This window comes from Drosophila grimshawi, unplaced genomic scaffold (assembly GCF_018153295.1).
Source record: "Drosophila grimshawi isolate 15287-2541.00 unplaced genomic scaffold, ASM1815329v1 contig_1377, whole genome shotgun sequence".
In the NCBI taxonomy this organism is placed as follows: Eukaryota; Metazoa; Arthropoda; class Insecta; order Diptera; family Drosophilidae; genus Drosophila; species Drosophila grimshawi.
This window is the reverse complement of record NW_025062900.1, coordinates 4,942,172-4,959,079: the sequence shown is the minus strand read 5'-3', so window position 1 is coordinate 4,959,079 and position 16,908 is coordinate 4,942,172. Positions and strand designations below refer to the sequence as shown.

General features: G+C 39.6%; 1 protein-coding gene across 1 annotated transcript in view; it reads left to right on the top strand.

The window, feature by feature from the left end:
* Positions 1 to 15,528, top strand: part of LOC6571192 (insulin gene enhancer protein isl-1) — a 29,965-nt gene extending 14,437 nt beyond the window's left edge. The window contains exons 2-9 of the mRNA XM_043214640.1: positions 8,533 to 8,722; positions 11,127 to 11,257; positions 11,334 to 11,522; positions 13,981 to 14,101; positions 14,168 to 14,330; positions 14,480 to 14,695; positions 14,900 to 15,092; positions 15,159 to 15,528. Coding sequence (XP_043070575.1) covers positions 8,533 to 8,722; positions 11,127 to 11,257; positions 11,334 to 11,522; positions 13,981 to 14,101; positions 14,168 to 14,330; positions 14,480 to 14,695; positions 14,900 to 15,092; positions 15,159 to 15,445 — 1,490 coding nt within the window. The 3' untranslated portion in view covers positions 15,446 to 15,528. The remainder of the gene's footprint in view (positions 1 to 8,532; positions 8,723 to 11,126; positions 11,258 to 11,333; positions 11,523 to 13,980; positions 14,102 to 14,167; positions 14,331 to 14,479; positions 14,696 to 14,899; positions 15,093 to 15,158) is intronic.
* The last annotated feature ends 1,380 nt before the right edge of the window (positions 15,529 to 16,908 follow it).

The following is a 16,908-nucleotide window of genomic DNA, read 5'->3' as shown; positions in this document are numbered from 1 at the left end:
TGACACTTTTCGAGTCATTTCTGACGCTGAGCCGAGAGAGAAGAGACATAGAATTGAATTGCCCGGCAAACGGCTTTCACTCTGTGAACCTTCTTTGCTGTTATTGTTGCTGTTGTTGTTGTTGTTGTTGTTGCTATTGTGAGGGGCTTTTTTTGTGTATTGAACGGGCACAAACGGCGCCTTTTTTTTTTTTGTTTTTGGTTGTTGTTAGCCATTGGCGACACTTGTGTTAAAACACCATAAATAAATGTCGCGCGCTTATCTCACAAAAAGACACAAAGACACAGAGAAAGAGAGAGAAAGAGACAGAGAGAGACACGATCCTGGATCGGCGGGTTTTCGGGCCAAGACAAATGCGTTGTCAACGCAACCTGCCTAATAACCCATCATGATCATCACTTAGCCAGCTCTTGTCGTCCCAGAACCCAGAGTCAGAGTCAGAGTCAGCGTCAGAATCAGAGTCTGGTCTGCGCTCTGCGCTCTGCGGTCCGGTTGTACAAGAAGCTCAGAGGAGCTCAGGCTCCGACACTATCGCTGCTTGTCATCTGTCTGCGCGCCAAGCAACACGCAACACACACACACACACACACAGCACACACACACACACAGAGCAGCCCCGGTCCAGAACTTCTTGACTGCAGCTCGACGGCATTTTGTTGCACACACACACACACACACATATAGAAAAAGGTCATTTCCGTTGCACCACTCAAATATCTCTCAGTGTATATGTGTGTGTGTGTGTGTGTGTATGTGTGTTTATGTGTGTGTGTGCTGGCATAAATTGTATGTTGCAGGCCCATGTCCATTTTGAGTCCAGGCACTCTTTGATGTCGCGCCATTGGCAGCTTCTGCCGCTTGTGGCATGTCTCGTATTCAAATTTGGCTTCAATAAAACGACAGCCAACAACTACAACAACAACAACAGCCAACAACTACAACAACAACAGCAACAGCGATCGGCCAGTACAAAAATCAAACACTTCAAAGTGACTCTGCAGCCGGCGGCTTCTTTTGGCTTTGTTGTTGTTGTCTTTTTTGTTGTTGTCGTTGTTTTTTCTTCTTCTTCTTCTTCTGTCTCTGTTTTTTTTGTTTTTTGTGTTTTTTGTTGCATTGATTTGAAATCGAAGCCAACTGTTTGCATTGATCAGTTCTGTTATATTTATATTGACTGCGCTTTGAGATGATCCCAGAAGAAGCCCCGTGACACGAGCATTCTTTCTTTCTCTGTTTTCTTCGCTTGTTTTCCTTTCTTTTTGTCTACACATCGCTGAACAATGAAATCAATCAAAATGTTGCTTCAAATTAATGGAAATGTAGGCAGAAATTAATCAAATTCAAGCCAAGCTTAAAGCAGCAGAAGACAAAAGATAAGAAATAGCTACAAATAAATGATAATAGCTGCTGGAGAAAGCAAAGTGCTCATGGAGGATTCGTAGGATAACAAGATTTTTTTAAGGTGTAGAATATAAGGATAAGTTGTTGAATGAAGCCCTTTGCTGTCCATACACCTTGTTATCGTACATCTAAGAATAAGTTCAGTACACAATCAATTTGTATAAATATCGACCATTTATCATTATTATAGGAGAACCTGATGCACTGCGACCTATTAGATCTATTGTGCCGCACTTTAAGCCCATAGCTCTAACCCTTTAAAGTCTTTTTTAATATCGAATAGAGAGTGTTTTTTTAGTATCCTTAGGCAACACATGTTGCTCTGATGTGCTTTGAGGATTTCTATTATTTGCCACATATTTCCTGACTTACATTTTTGTGTGATTTGCAATTGACTAAAAAAGATGCAACATTCATTTTCAATCATAAAGGTCTAAGCAACTCAGCATTTGCACACATTTCTGAATATTATTCGATTTTACTGACTTTTGAGTGATATTTTTGCTGTCACCTTAATTCCCCAACTAACATTATTTTAAGCTAGATATTTTCCTAGCCACTAACTCTAATATAACCTTTTAATTATGTAATATTTAAGCTGCAATTGCTTGCAATTTACTACTAATCCTCTTTGTTATTTTGCTGCTGTTTTTCTTCCAAAGTTGCATACCCAATTCCAATAAACTCTTTGCTTATTTAGTTCTACGAACAAACTGACTCATAATCTAAATTTATATCCAATCTACATATTCAGCTGTATACCCTTTCACATATCCCATCACTAACATACACTCAAAAAAAGAAAGAGTCAAAAACCACTCACGCTGCCATCGCCAACGTCAGCTTACAAAATGCAGGCAGGTCTGCCCAGCTTCAGTTGATGCTGGCTGCTGCTCGTTGGTGTTTTGTGTAATTAATTAGGCAAATTTATATAAAACAAACACACACATGTAAAGTATACATATATATATGTATATATACATATATATATGGATATGATGCTTGTGGGGCGGTGCAGTGTTTTTGATCTGAGCCCAATAGCCAAATGAAGATTACGTTGTCATTGTCAAAGCAACTGCACTTAATTAAGCCAACTTAATCGAAAAACGTTGAGCGCTGCAGAAAAGCCCGAAAATTGCAACAAACAGGGACTGAGTAAGACAGAGAGAGAGAGAGAGAGAGAGAGGGGGAAAGATGAGTCGAGCAGGACACATAATTGATAGGATCCCCAGCGAGCCAAGGCAGACAAACAAATCAAAAACCACAAAGCTTCCTTCCACACACACAAACACACTCACACACACACAACAACCCAAATGACCACTGACCAGGAGACAGACAAGTAGCGATGGGGAAGAGGGGTGGCAACAGGAGTGGGGGGAGGGGATTAACTACTGCCCTCTGCCCACGCAGCGCTTTCAAAACAATGGCCAACGAATGTTGCCTAATCAGTGCCTGAATGAGACTGGAAAAGAGAAGAACGGGGGCGAAGGGAAGGCAGGAGGACAGCAGCTGAAGAGGAGCAGAGAAGCAGAGGAGCAGCGGCAGGAGCATGAAGGATGAAGGTTGCCTCGGATGAAACGCTCGTTACGTATATCTACAAAATTGATGAGTCTGTCAAAATGTGAATGCGAGAAATCGAAAATCGTCGACCAAATACGAATGCGAATGCGAATACGAATACGAATACCATTCACCATTCACAATTCACGATTCACGAACCGGCACGTGTTCAATCCTCGCGTCGCTTCTGCTCTGTGTGCTGTCATCATTAATTTTTTAAGCGTTTTCGCTGGCGCAGGTAAAAAAAACCCACAAAGGCAACCCAATGGAAAAAAAAGGCTACTTTTATTTTTTATTCCTGGAAAAATGACAAATTTTCGTAGAAGTCACGCGGCTAGCAAATTGATAGCTGGTGGGAGCATTCTGCACTGAGAAAAAACCGCGTGACCCACAAAGAAGAAAAACGAAAGTAAGCAAATAGAATCGTAGCTTGTCTCATTTGTCGACTATTAAAAAAGATGGGGATTTTTATTATAGCCAGAACCCATGGAAATTGTGTAAGAAGTGTGTAATGAACTTGTGCAGAGAGGAGCAACTTAGTCAGCATAAGGTATATACATATATATATGCCTGATCAGCTTCTGTATGAGGAAGCCAATAGATCATAGGCTATAAGAGCTAAAGACAGTCTTTAAAAGCTGATCAAGATTACTTCCTTTTGTTATAGACAACTTCTTCCGTTGTTATCAATTTTCGATAGCATTAAAATACACATTTCTAATGACATATTCATCCAATTGATATATAATCAAGCAAATAATTGAACAACTTAAAAAATGACAAAAATGTAAATAGGAAACACAGATTCTTATTAAACAAAACGTATTTTCATATTGAACATTGACAGGGTATCTTCTCGTCAAGCCATCTCATCTATTCCATGCGTCATTATAACTTGCTTTGCGTTGATTTACTACAAGTAATTTCGATATTTTCTCCGAGTGTTTTATCGCCGTGTACAGTTTGCTTTATGATCATGTGAAATTCCTAGTTTTGTTTGGCGGCACTTGCTTTTCAACTGTCAGTGGCTACGCTTTGTATTTTCATTCAACAAATGCGCCATAAATCAAAAAAAGGTAGTCAAAACGCTGCAAGACACGCCGGGGGAATTGAGAAACAGTCTCCAACCGGCCTACTTGCCACTTGCCACTCCTCCCCCCGCCCCAAACGCCTTTGAGGGGGGAACTTAAACAGTAGTTGCTTTTCAAATCGCGCGCATATCCGCAGAGCTTCCATAATTTTTTTAGCCCAGCTCCGCACTCTCCGCACGTTGTTCGTATATCTTATCGATGCTTTGCATTTTGCATGTTGCCTGTTGTCCGCATACAGCAACAGCAACAACAACAACAACAACATGGCTGCAAAAATTGATATTGCAGCAAGCAGCAAGCAGCAGCAGCAGCAGCGAGGCGACTCCTCTGTGCTGGCAGCCATTGCAAAAAAACTGGTTGCAAGCCTTACTGCAATTTCTTCTTGTTGCCCAGTTCGATTTTGGTCTTTTGAAAGATTGCCGACTTTGATAAGCAGCTGCTGCTGTTGCTGCTGTTGCTGTTGCTGTTGCTGCTGCTGTTGCTGGTTTAGTTGCGCATCTCATGCTAAAATTACTGCTGCTTCCCTTTTGCTTGTGGCGTTCATTATTTGCCTTTGATATGTTTATTGGCAGACAGTCTCCACCCCAAAAAAAGAAGAAGAACTAATTCATCGGTCACTCACAGAGTGCAGCGTACAACTATCCATCAAGTACTCAACGCGGATCCCCCTCTCAATCCCCTCTCAATCTCGCTCCTGCCTCCAACTCCACCAGCATCTCTGGACACGAGCGTAACGCGTGTAATTAGATAAAAACGCTTAAGCACGCCAGATACGAATATTCACTCAGCCAGCTACAAATTCTAAGCAAACTGGCAAATCTTGAGTTACTTTTTTAGCTTCATGTTTTAGATATCTTAACGTTTTATCTACGGCTTGGACTTGGCATGCAATTTTTGCGCAAAAGTCTCTCATTTTGAATAAGCTTTAAGTTCGATGAGTTTACTACTACACTCAGAAAACAGTAGCCTTTCAATAAAGTATATTTCTTAAAGGGAAAGTTGTGTTTTTCTGTAGTTTTCTTTTTTCAATTTCAGGGCACATTTTTTAAACATTAGAAAAAATAGCTAAAGAGAGAAGTAACTGTTGTTGTGAGAGGAAAATTTCCATACCATGTTCCTACTCTATTCTAGTTTTCTGAAAAATAGAAAAATCCGTTACAAAATATTTTATTCGTATATTTAGAAATTATTTCAAGAAACTAGAAAATTATGATAGTTTTCAGGGCTATTATCATTATTACTCACAGAGATAAATATATGCTCAGAGCTATGCAAAAAACTAAACGTTTTTTGATTTACCAAGCTAGTTAAAAATGTTCAACTATTTAGATTTTAATTTTGCACAACTGAGTTTCTACTTAAATTTAGTTTTAGTTTAGGGTTGAAGGGCAGGCAGCTGCCAAAAGGTTAGCTCATTAAAAATTCAAGAAATACAAAATAAAAGCTCAAGATCATAGCAACAACTGGTTGTTGTTGTTGTTGCCTTTGCGGTTGCCTGTTGTCAGTTGTTTAATTGAAAAATGTGTAGCCAAAAATTGGCAAGCAATGGCCGAAAATGGCACAAACACACAGCTGATGGCAAATTCGGCAAAATGCAAAATGCTGCAATGTTAAAAGTGAAAAAGCCGCAGCAGCAGCCGCAGCCGCATTTGCTGTCACACCTCACCACGCAACACACACACTCACACACACACACACATTCACAGACACACCCAACCAACCACTGCCCCAGCACCTCGTCAAATTCGTAGACGACAAACACGAGACGAAAATTGCATTTCCCATTGCCCCCAAATTGTGCCGCAAAATGCGCCGAAAAACGCAAAAATGTTCAAGCAGACCACGGCGCGCCAAATACCCAAAAACCAACCACCCCCCACTTGCCACTCCCGCACTGACTGTGCCAGCAACCCCCAAAAAAATCAGCCGAATTTTCGAGGGCGGTTTTTTTTTGGAGTGAGGATGGTGAGAGGATGGGGAGCCCAGCACAACATGCAAAAGATATGCCGCAAAAGCGGAAAAAAGATACAAGCGCTGGAGTTGCGCTTAAATTCCCATTACGACTCGTAATGGCTGCGGTGTGTGCGTGTGTGTGTGTATCTGTGTGTGTTTGTGTGTGTGTGGGTGTGTGTGAGTTGTTGTGGGTGTGCGTGTGTGTGTGTGTGCGTGCCCCAAAAGAAAAATGAAAACGCAGTGCGCAGGATCATTAAGGCAGACACAAATATCTACACACACTCACACACCCACACACACACACAAAATACAAGAGCAGCTAACAATGAATGCGAAATGTCAGTCAGCAAAAGATACGCAGCCTGCAAATTTATACAAAAGAAGCTGTCCAAAAAGCGACAACAACAACAGCAGCAACAACAGCAATGTTGGAGCAGTGTTGCCAGCATTTTTAAATGCTAAAAAAAAGTTGATTTAACAGAGCAAATTGCTAGAAAAGCTGAAAGAATAATGAAAGAAAAATAGATTAATATCTAAAATAAATATTAAAAACACACCTGACATGGAGCCAGCTAAAAACATATTTAATTATAAAAAGAGCTCAGCAAACGTATTTAAGCGAATTGATTCATCATTCAGGTTTATTGGTTTATTCTTTATTCTTACTTTATTTTTATTTATTAGAATCTATTACAGATTCTTAAATCACATATTTAAGACTACAAACTCTAATAAAGAATGTGCTCTTAGAAATGAGTATGAATTGTTGAATTATTCTTCAGTTAAGTTGTTTCATTGTAAAAATATATATATATCTATAAATTCAAGAGCGCAATTTGATTTTAATAAATCTTTTTTCTACGAAATAGCAAATTGCAAATATATCTAATCAGATTTGATGTGCAAAATGTTAAAATGCTGAAGCGATCAAATAGCCAAAATGCCAACACTGACGAGGAGTAGAAGTGGTAGAAGAAAAATGGTGGCCACGCACAAGGCAACAACAATAGCAGCAGTAACAGTAACAAGAACAAGAAGCAGCAGCAGCAACAGCAGAAACAGCACATGACTGACTGTTGTTATATAGGGTAGCTTTGAGCAGAGAGCGCCAAAGCGAGAGAGCGAAAGCAAACGCACAAGTGCGACAGAGAGGCGGGCAGAAAAAAGCGCACATGCCACGCAAAAAAAAAAGAATAAATAAAAAAAAAAATAATAAAATGTAAAGGCTGGGCGCTTGAAGCTTCCAGCTTGAAGGCCGGCTGAGGCTGCTTAATATTGGAGGGCGGATGGATTGGAGTGTTGGGGGGAGCTGCACATGGAAGTAAATGCTGGCGTCTGAAGTGCTTGGCAGCATGAAAGCAACAAATACAAGCAAACGAGAAAAAACCAGGCGAAAAAAAGCGAACGCCAAAAAAAAAAATCGAAAACGAAAGAAAGAAAGAAAGACAGCAAAATAAAAGCAGCAACAGCAACAGCAACAATGAGAAACGGGGCAACGGCAGCAACTTGTCTGCTCCGCCTTTATAAATAATTCATGTGCAGAGCAGCAGCGAGTGCGAAAGATACGCAAGATACACACACACATACACACACTCACACGCACACACACTCACACGCACACACACGCATAGAGACGCACATATACAGATACAACGCAGCCACGTTTAAAGATACAAAGAGGAAACAGCCACAAAGCTTCTTCTCGCGTATGTCTGTGTGTGTGTGAGTCTATATACACACACATACATATACATATATATTATATACAACTGTATGTGTGTTTTCTGAACATTTAAAACGTGCTAAACGCGCGTCAAAGTTTTTCTTAATTTTTCAACAGGCAACAAAGTTTTTCCTGTTGCAAAACTTTTTTCGCTGGATTACAACACACCAATATATATATCTAGATACTTATAAAAATTGTTGGAGGAAGGGTGTGTGTGTGGGGGAGGGGGCAACTTTGGCATTGCGCACATAATGTGGCAATGATTACATTGATTTTTCTTCTATTTTTTTTTTGGCACCCAACTCAGTGCAAAAGTTTTGCTCACAAACTTAAATACTTGAGAAATTTTGTGAGTTCGCGTTGGCAGATTTATGCATTTTTCAAATGTTTTGCAAACAGAAAAGTTTTCATCTTTTCCTCTTTTTTTGTTGGCTTGAGGATTATTTGATAACAGTTTGTTAATTAGCGCCATCTTTGTTTTGGGACTTACTTATTTGTTGTTTACAGCTAAAAAACGAGCCAAATAATTGGCTAAAAAGTGCAGCATCAAGCGGACTAAATAATTATTCACCGGCGCCAAGCAAATGCCGTCGGCAAAACATTGATTTCTCATAAATAAAACATTTTTGAAATTTGAATTAGCTTTTAAGTCGAATAACAAAATGTGTCGATTAAAAGCTGATAGCTATGCGGGCAGACTGCGTTGCATAGCAGTCAGCTATGAAAATGCAACAATATCAATTGAAATTGAAAGTGTTTGTTTTAATATTCATATTTCTTGTGTATTCTCTCTCATTGCAGAAAAACAACGTTTGTCGCATTGCGTGGGCTGTGGCGGTCAGATACACGATCAGTATATATTGCGCGTTGCACCCGATCTGGAGTGGCATGCGGCGTGCTTAAAGTGCCAGGAATGCAGGCAATTTCTGGACGAGAGCTGTACGTGTTTTGTGCGCGATGGCAAAACCTATTGCAAGCGTGATTATGTTAGGTGAGTTATCTAACAAAATATGCAGTAACATTATGTACGCTATATTATGGGTGTGTCTATAAACTATAAACTCTATAAAAGTGGGTAAGAACTGGTAGGTGAGGTAGTTCAAGGTAAGCGAAAGAGAAGTGTAATTGAAACTGTGAATATTACAGTGAATCATGACTACTGAGAACATGTAGAAATTCTTATTCTTAGAAAACTTGTTTTGGTTCAGCAGAGACTGTAATTACAAAATGAATATTAATATAATTCTGTTTAAGAAATTTTCTTTTAATTTGTTTATAAATATTTCCTTTAAACTATGTATCATAGATATTATCTACTTACTCTTAATAGTACACAAATTTATCCACCTATCACATACCAAATAAACTTATATTTATCTGTCGTATACCTTAGAACTTTTGCAGAAATTCTCTGCTATTCTTAAAGTTTCACACTCAGCTTTCAAAAGCTTTCCTATTTCTTTTTACATAGTAATCCTTAACTGTTTTTCAAAGCAATTGCCAAAGTGAAATATGTTGATATTTGTTTTCGTGAACTTTAAAACTCTTCCCTTCAGAGATGTTTATCGATTATAAAATAGTTGTTTCCTTAAATAGTTTTACTTCAAATACAAACTGTCTTTAAAATGTAATTGTCTTCAATTGAGCACCCAACTACATTTTAAGTCTGATCAATCACGCTATATCTCACAACGTCAATGAAATTCCGCTTGACATGAAAAGTTAATAATATTTTTTTTTTGCCCAATAAAGTAGCAATTTGTTAGCACGGCTCTAAACATTTCCCACTTGTTCAATCATGAGCTAATTGTACAAATTAGTAAGCTGACGACAAATCGCATACCCTACATACAGCCTGAGTCGAACAGTAGCTGTAAGTTGGCTTTGGTCATGCGACTTGTGTGTGGAATTGTTGCAGCCAGCACTTGTTAGCCATGTTAATTAGATGGAGCATGCCAAGCAAAACAAATCTGGTTCTAAAGAGCATTCAAGCCGCAACATCGTTGTGGGTGCTGCTGCTGCTACTGCTGCTGCTGCTACTGCTTGTTGTTTTTGACGTCTTTCATCCATTGCCAAATCGGTAAATGTATGACGTGCAATAAACTTTTGATGGCTCACAAAATTTGTCTGCTACCAACAATGGCAACAAAGGGGTGAAGCGGGGGCGGTGGCAGCGGCGGGTTTGGTGTCTCTCGCCGTCGCGTCGACTTCCAACTATTTGACATGCAAATCTTTGAATAATTGATTAGCACGTGCAAAGCTATAAATTAACACTTTACTTGCACAAATGATTGATGTTCAATGCGGCCGACAGAAACACACACACAGAACACAGCAACAGCAACAGCAACATCAACAAGCAGTAGCAACAGCAACCAGCAGCAGCAGCTAACAAAAAGACGACGACGTCAATAGCGGGTTTCCCTCTTTATTTATTTTTTATTATTGCATACCCTACATGCTTTAAATGTGCAGTGGGACTCAGCAGCAAAGCTGTGCAAATTGTTGTAATAGGCGAAAAATCGTAAAAAGACTGTTAAATATATTTCCATATTTTCAAATTGCATTACGGACAAAAAGAGGCATTTCAGGAAGCTATAATTGATTTCTTTTTGATTTGATTACTTTGCATAAATTCCTGTTGCTCTTATTGAATTTGTAGCCAATTACAAAGGGATTTTATTTATTTTTATTTTGATATAACATCTTTGATTCTCAGCAAAAAAATATTTAAACTTTCAAATCTCACAGCGATTGGCTGAGCAACACAAATATTATTTATTCATTATTAGACCCACAGACTACAACTACAACTATATAAATATATTAATATATACAATATATGTACAAAAAACGAAAAAGCAATCAATATCCTTGGGAATGGAGCATTATATATGACCTAACTAAAATAGTTGTATTCGGAAGCGAAATTGTAGATGGGCAGTAATCCTCAAAGCACATCAAAGCAGAATATATAGCCTTAGTCTAGAAAAAGATGTTGCATCTTGGGACAACATATAAATCACTCGAAAGATATATAAACCCTCAACCAGACAAAGATTGAGAAGAAGAGCTATTGGCTCAGAAGGTGGCCTAGTAAATCTAAAATATTTATATTCTTTTATTACATTTATATACATATAGGGTATATACAAGTCCGATATACACATGTCTCCCCGACAAATGCTTGTTTTTTATTATTGATTTTCCTTTTTGCTGATTTTTTTTCTTAATGTTTTTCAATAGTCATAAAAAAGAGAGACAGGTAAAGAGAGAGAGAGAAGGAGAGAGGCAGACAGCGACTTGAACGCATTCAAGGCTGTTTACACATACCGTATTCACATTGGATCTAACTAATAATCATGGGACTCATCTCAATTTCTTCTTCTTCTCAGGTTATTTGGTACAAAATGTGATAAATGCGGTAACTCCTTTAGCAAAAATGATTTTGTGATGCGTGCAAAAACGAAAATCTTTCACATCGAGTGTTTTCGTTGCTCAGCGTGTGCCAGACAATTGCTGCCAGGTGAGTGGATAACCCCAGCCCCACTTAACCCCCATTGTAGCCGACTATTTAACTTATCCAAATATTGATTTGATAGGCGATGAGTTCGCGTTGCGGGATGCGGGCGCCCTGTATTGCAAGGAGGATCACGATGTGCTGGAGAAATCATCGCAAAGTAGTCTAACATCATCATCTGTGGAGAGCAACAACAACATTAGCACTAGTAACAACAACAATACAAATCTTAGCAATAATAACCATTCCAGCGAATTGGGCTCAATGTCAGGTGAGTGTCAATGTGTGTGTGCTGTGTGTGTGTGAGCTGTGTGTTTGTTGTGTGTGTGTGTGTGTGTGTGTTTACACACTTGACTATGCTCTTAATTGGGTCTTACTTGTGGGTCTGTTTTTGGACTGAGATTTGAATCCGTCAAAGCAACGGTTGTGATTAAGACGATTGTACGAAGATAATCAGCTTGCAATATTTTAGGTAATTAGCTTATTTAATAAGTATTTAAGCCTAAACTCCAGTTGCAGTTCCCAATTTAATTGCCTCGAGCTCCTCTGACTTTAGTTTCCTTGGTAAGATAAACGGATTTAGTATTTTTTTGGCGTTTTTTTTTGTAGCTCGAGGCTAAGGCAAGAAGCTGATTTAAAGCTTAGCCGGTTCCCATTTTGGCTGCCTCGTATTCTCACATAGTACTTAGTATGACACTTGCTTTTTGCCAAAACGGCTTCTTCTTCTTCCAATTCTTAGCTGCAATCTTTTGCAACCATTATTAAATTGCAGAAAAAAGAAAACATTGTTGGCAGTTCCAAGTGGCGTAACTCAATTAGCCCAAATTGCATGCTCTCATCTCTCTCTCACTCACTCTCGCAGGCACAATTGGCCAAGTTCGAACTGAGCTGTTATCACCTGGCCCAGTTTTTCTTGTTTTGTTCGCACAGATTGAACAGAGTCTAGCCCAATTAGGCTAAATAGAATTAGACTCCAGCCAATATTGAGTGGTAGTATTGCGCATATTGGGTGTATTCAGTGGGGTCGGCAGCACAAAGGGTTTGGCGAGCGTGTTTTATTCTTAGAAAGACAACGCTTACATCCTTGTATGAGCGATAAAGTGTCAATAGAAATCGGCAAACGTCAAACAATGTTCGACAATTGTCAAACCATATCGTCAACATAATCTCATTGTTTAAACTGAACACATGCCGTGTGTAGTGGGTAGTGGCAGGGGTACGACTAGTCACTATGGAGGCGGGCCATGGAGGGGGTGGGGGAGGGAGCTGGAAACAGAGAAGCGAGCAACGAGTACAACGCGAAACAGAACAGACCTTATCAACATGCTGGCGGTGTTGTCAAAGCCGCCCCAAGCTCGTGTGCGGGCTCCACAGCAATAGAGAGAGAGAGAGAGAGAGAGAGAGAGAGAGAGCGAGAGAGAGAGAGAGAGAGAACGAGAGAGAACGAGAGAAAGAACAGAGGGAGGGAGAGAGAGGGAGTGAGAGAGAGTGAGGCACTAGGATAGGAAAGCTCTAATGGTTAGCATGGGCGTATATAGCATTTCAGTTGGGAGGAAACCAACACTTGCAAGAAATTTAGAAGGATATCTTTACATTTCAAACGCTTTTCTTTAGACGTTCACATATTACACTGAGAGAAAAAATAAATCTGACATTCAGAAGGATTTCCTGATTCGATTTCAAAATCGATCAAAAGAGAAAAGATCAGCAAGTCTTAACCAGCTTTATTTCAGATTTTGCATTCCAGCATGAACAATTCGACGAATATTAGTAACCAACCATTTTTCTCTGCGTAGGGGTCGACTAGTATCTAAAACCGGGTCAATTGCTCGACTCGTCTACGCCCATGATTTGTGAATTTCGCAAAAGGTACAAATAACTGCAGTTGCTGCTGCTGCCTCTTCTTCTTCCACTGCCAAGAGGAGGCAAACAAAAAAGTCAGAGTTGCATTGAAGCATTCAAGCGGGCAAACATTCAACATTGACAACAACTTCTTGGGAATTCAATGTTCAATGTGTTCAAACCTGAATCTTTTGGCGGATGCCTGATCAATCAGTCTGCAGTATTCTGTCTTCAGTCTGCCCATTCATAGTTCCGCATTTGTTTGTTTTCTACTCGAGTTGCCGTCCCCAAAAGTGTTTGAACAGCAATTGCGGCGCTTTGAAGTCTAGTCACAGTTTCGCAGTTCCCAGTCACCGTTTACCGTCACAGTCACAGTCACAGTCGGCATCGCAGCCGCTTGAGGCTTTAATTTGTATAAAAGTTTTTGAGTATATTTTTCTTCGCCAAATTGCCAAAATGAGTTTCGTCTTCAAAAGCGGCAGATGATAATCGAAATCGTTCATTCATCGATGCGATCGTTATCGAAATTAGATAACAATGATAACAACATTTGATGTGCGTCGTGTGAAACACGACTTAATTACGACTCACAACAACTCGAAAAAGATTCATACACACACACACTCACACAACACACAAATTGCTGTGCCGTTCACAGCCTCTTTGATCTACACTGAAAACAAAGCGAGGGGCGGTTGGTTGGGGAGACTCATTGCTATTTTTGGCTGGTTGCGATCTATTGGAATTTGCCTGTTTTGCACGCAGGCAATTTATCAACGTGAACTTCAAAGCGTGTGCAAAAATAGCAATGATTGCGTATTGACAACAACAACAACAACAATGTTGCTCATTTTATTTAAACTTCTCTCTCTTCTCACTCTTTGTAGACTCTGGCAGCGAATCGGGCTCACATAAAAGTATTAGGGAAAAGCGTCCCTCGGGTCCATCGGATGGCAAGCCGACGCGAGTGCGAACCGTTTTAAATGAGAAGCAGCTGCATACGCTGAGGTAAGCCACAATTACAACCACAAATCCTGAGAAAATTAAGCTAATCCTCATCCTCCTCATAAATAGAACCTGCTACAATGCTAATCCGCGACCTGATGCGCTCATGAAGGAGCAGCTGGTTGAGATGACCAGCCTGTCGCCGCGCGTCATCCGTGTCTGGTTCCAGAACAAGCGTTGCAAGGACAAAAAGAAGACCATCCAAATGAAACTGCAAATGCAACAGGAGAAGGTAAGCCAAAAATCTATATTTCATCTGCATATATTCAACTGTAATCACTTTGAAAGAGTTTCCCTAAATAAAACTCAAAGGGTTGCAATTTGAGTGAATAACTGTTTGCTGTTAACAACTTTTCATTAACTGTAACTTTTCTCTTTTAGGAGGGTCGCAAACTGGGCTATGGTGCCATGCAGGGCATACCGATGATTGCCAGTTCGCCGGTGCGACACGATTCGCCGCTGAATCTGCAGGGTCTGGATGTGCAGACATATCAACCGCCATGGAAAGCCTTAAGCGATTTTGCCCTGCACGCCGATCTCGACAGCAATGGGGCCATCAATACGCACACGCCCGCATTTCAACAGTTGGTCAATCAGGTGAGCAACGATCGATCTTTAACTTGAATGGATTCTAAAGAGATTTGCTAGATACATTTTTGGTTATCTGCTTATTGTTTCTAGAACTTCAGATCTAAAGTTAGTTTAACTTTCATAGTTATTTCAATTAGGTCTTTAAGTAATCTTCCATTTTCTACTTGCCACTAATACAACTTTCCACACCTTTGTCTACGTTCGCAACAGATGCATGGTTATGATTTGAATGGAATGCCGGTGCTGCCACCGCATCCGGCACAGGGGCCACATCCCGGAGGAGGACCGCCTGGCCAGCAAATGAATGGTCCGCCCGGGGGCAGCAGCATGGACTCCGGCATAACGTCGCACCATCATCCGGATAGCACCGACTCGTATGTGACATACCTGGAGAGCGATGACAGTATGCAAGGCAGTCCATAGACAAAACGTACCGAATCTAATCTCAGCTTCTTTCGTTTTGCTCCAGAATCCAAGCTGGCGCTGACGCCATCCTCCTCGTCATCGGCATCGGCAACCACATCGATCTCATCGCCGCCGTCATCAGCAATGGGTGCAAGTGGTGCAAATGGTGCGAGTGGTATTGCAAGTGGTGCAAATGGTGGTGGTGGTGGTGTGGGTCTTGTGGGCGTGGGCTTAGGCGTCGGCTTGGGCCTTGGCGTTGGCGGTGGCCTCATCGCCGCCAATCAGTCGGCGACGGAGCAACTAATGCAAATGCTACAGAAAGTTACCGGCTCGCCGGCATCAGTCCTCTGAGCGCAAATCCAACATTCACTGGCCTCCATTGGTGACGGTGACGATGCGGATGCGGATGCTGATGCGGATGCTGATGCAGTGCTGCTGGCTGCTGTTAAACAGCGCCAAAATAAAAAAAACAGCTAGCGGGCTTTGTGGCAATTGGGCAAATTATGTACAGTGTTCGCTCGTTAAAAGAGACACAAAATCGATGCGAATCTTGAACTTAAATTAAGAATTTTAGCGCGAGATTTGACAAAAGCAAAGTAAAACCACAAACTGAATTCTTGATTTGGAATTGATTTTTTAAATTACTACAAATTCAATGATTTCCATAGACCACAAATTCATCAAGTTAATAGGAAATGTTCCCAATTTTTCCATTTTAAATTTCCTGTCCTATTCAATATATCGAGCGATCACTTTAAGAGAATATTCGTCTATCGGTTTTTCTGCGTTTTTTTTTTTTTTTTTGATTCGGTGCCAAAAAAAAGAAAAAGAGAAAAGATAATTAGTGTGGATAGGTCATTGGCTGGCTTTAAGATCAAAATCTAGGGGATCTGGCCAGGCTTCTTGCCTTACTGGGTCTTATTTCTCAGATATTCCCTGATTCTCGGTATTTGGGGCGGCGAGCCGACGATACAGTTTCCAGTTTCATTTTGTCGTTTTCTTTGTTATGTAATATACATTTCTGTTGTTCAGTTTCGCATTAAATTAATTACGCAAAAAAAAACAAAACAAAAAACCCTAAAAAAAACACAAAAATGCTCATACACTTGAAAAGTTTTAACAATAATTTCGCATTAAAAACAAAAAAACAAAAAAAATCTCGTCAAGTAGGGAATTTCATTAAACACAAATTGTAAATAACTTTTATATAAATACATTCATATATATATATATATATATATATATATATATATATACATATATATATATATATATATTTTCATTAAAAATGCAAAAAAAAGGAATCGAAAAAAACGAAAAAACAACACAACACAAAATTCATATGCGTACAGTAAAACCAAATTGGAAAGAAAAAACGAGAAATTGACTATAACGAAAAAACAAAGAGATAAAAAAGAAGAACCTCGTGTGTATTATATGGTATATATATATATATATATATATATTTATAAATATATATAAACTGCAAAGTAAACTAAACTATAAAAAGTAAATGCACTTGGCCAGTTGTAAATCGAATTAACAAAACAAAAACGAAAAAAAAACAGCTACTTTAAGTTCATGAAAAGTTGTATTGAAAGTGAATGAGAAATGATGGAAAGGAAGAAAGAAATATGGAAACGTATTTAAGTGAGAAACTGTAACTAAATCTAGACTTATTTGTTAGTTTTTTAATTATATTTGCATTAACACAAAGAGTAAATAGAATAAAACGAAGGCAAACTGTAAGGCAGCGAACGTACCAAGGATGTTTAATAAATTGTTTCGTGAAACAACTAATGTATTTTCAATAA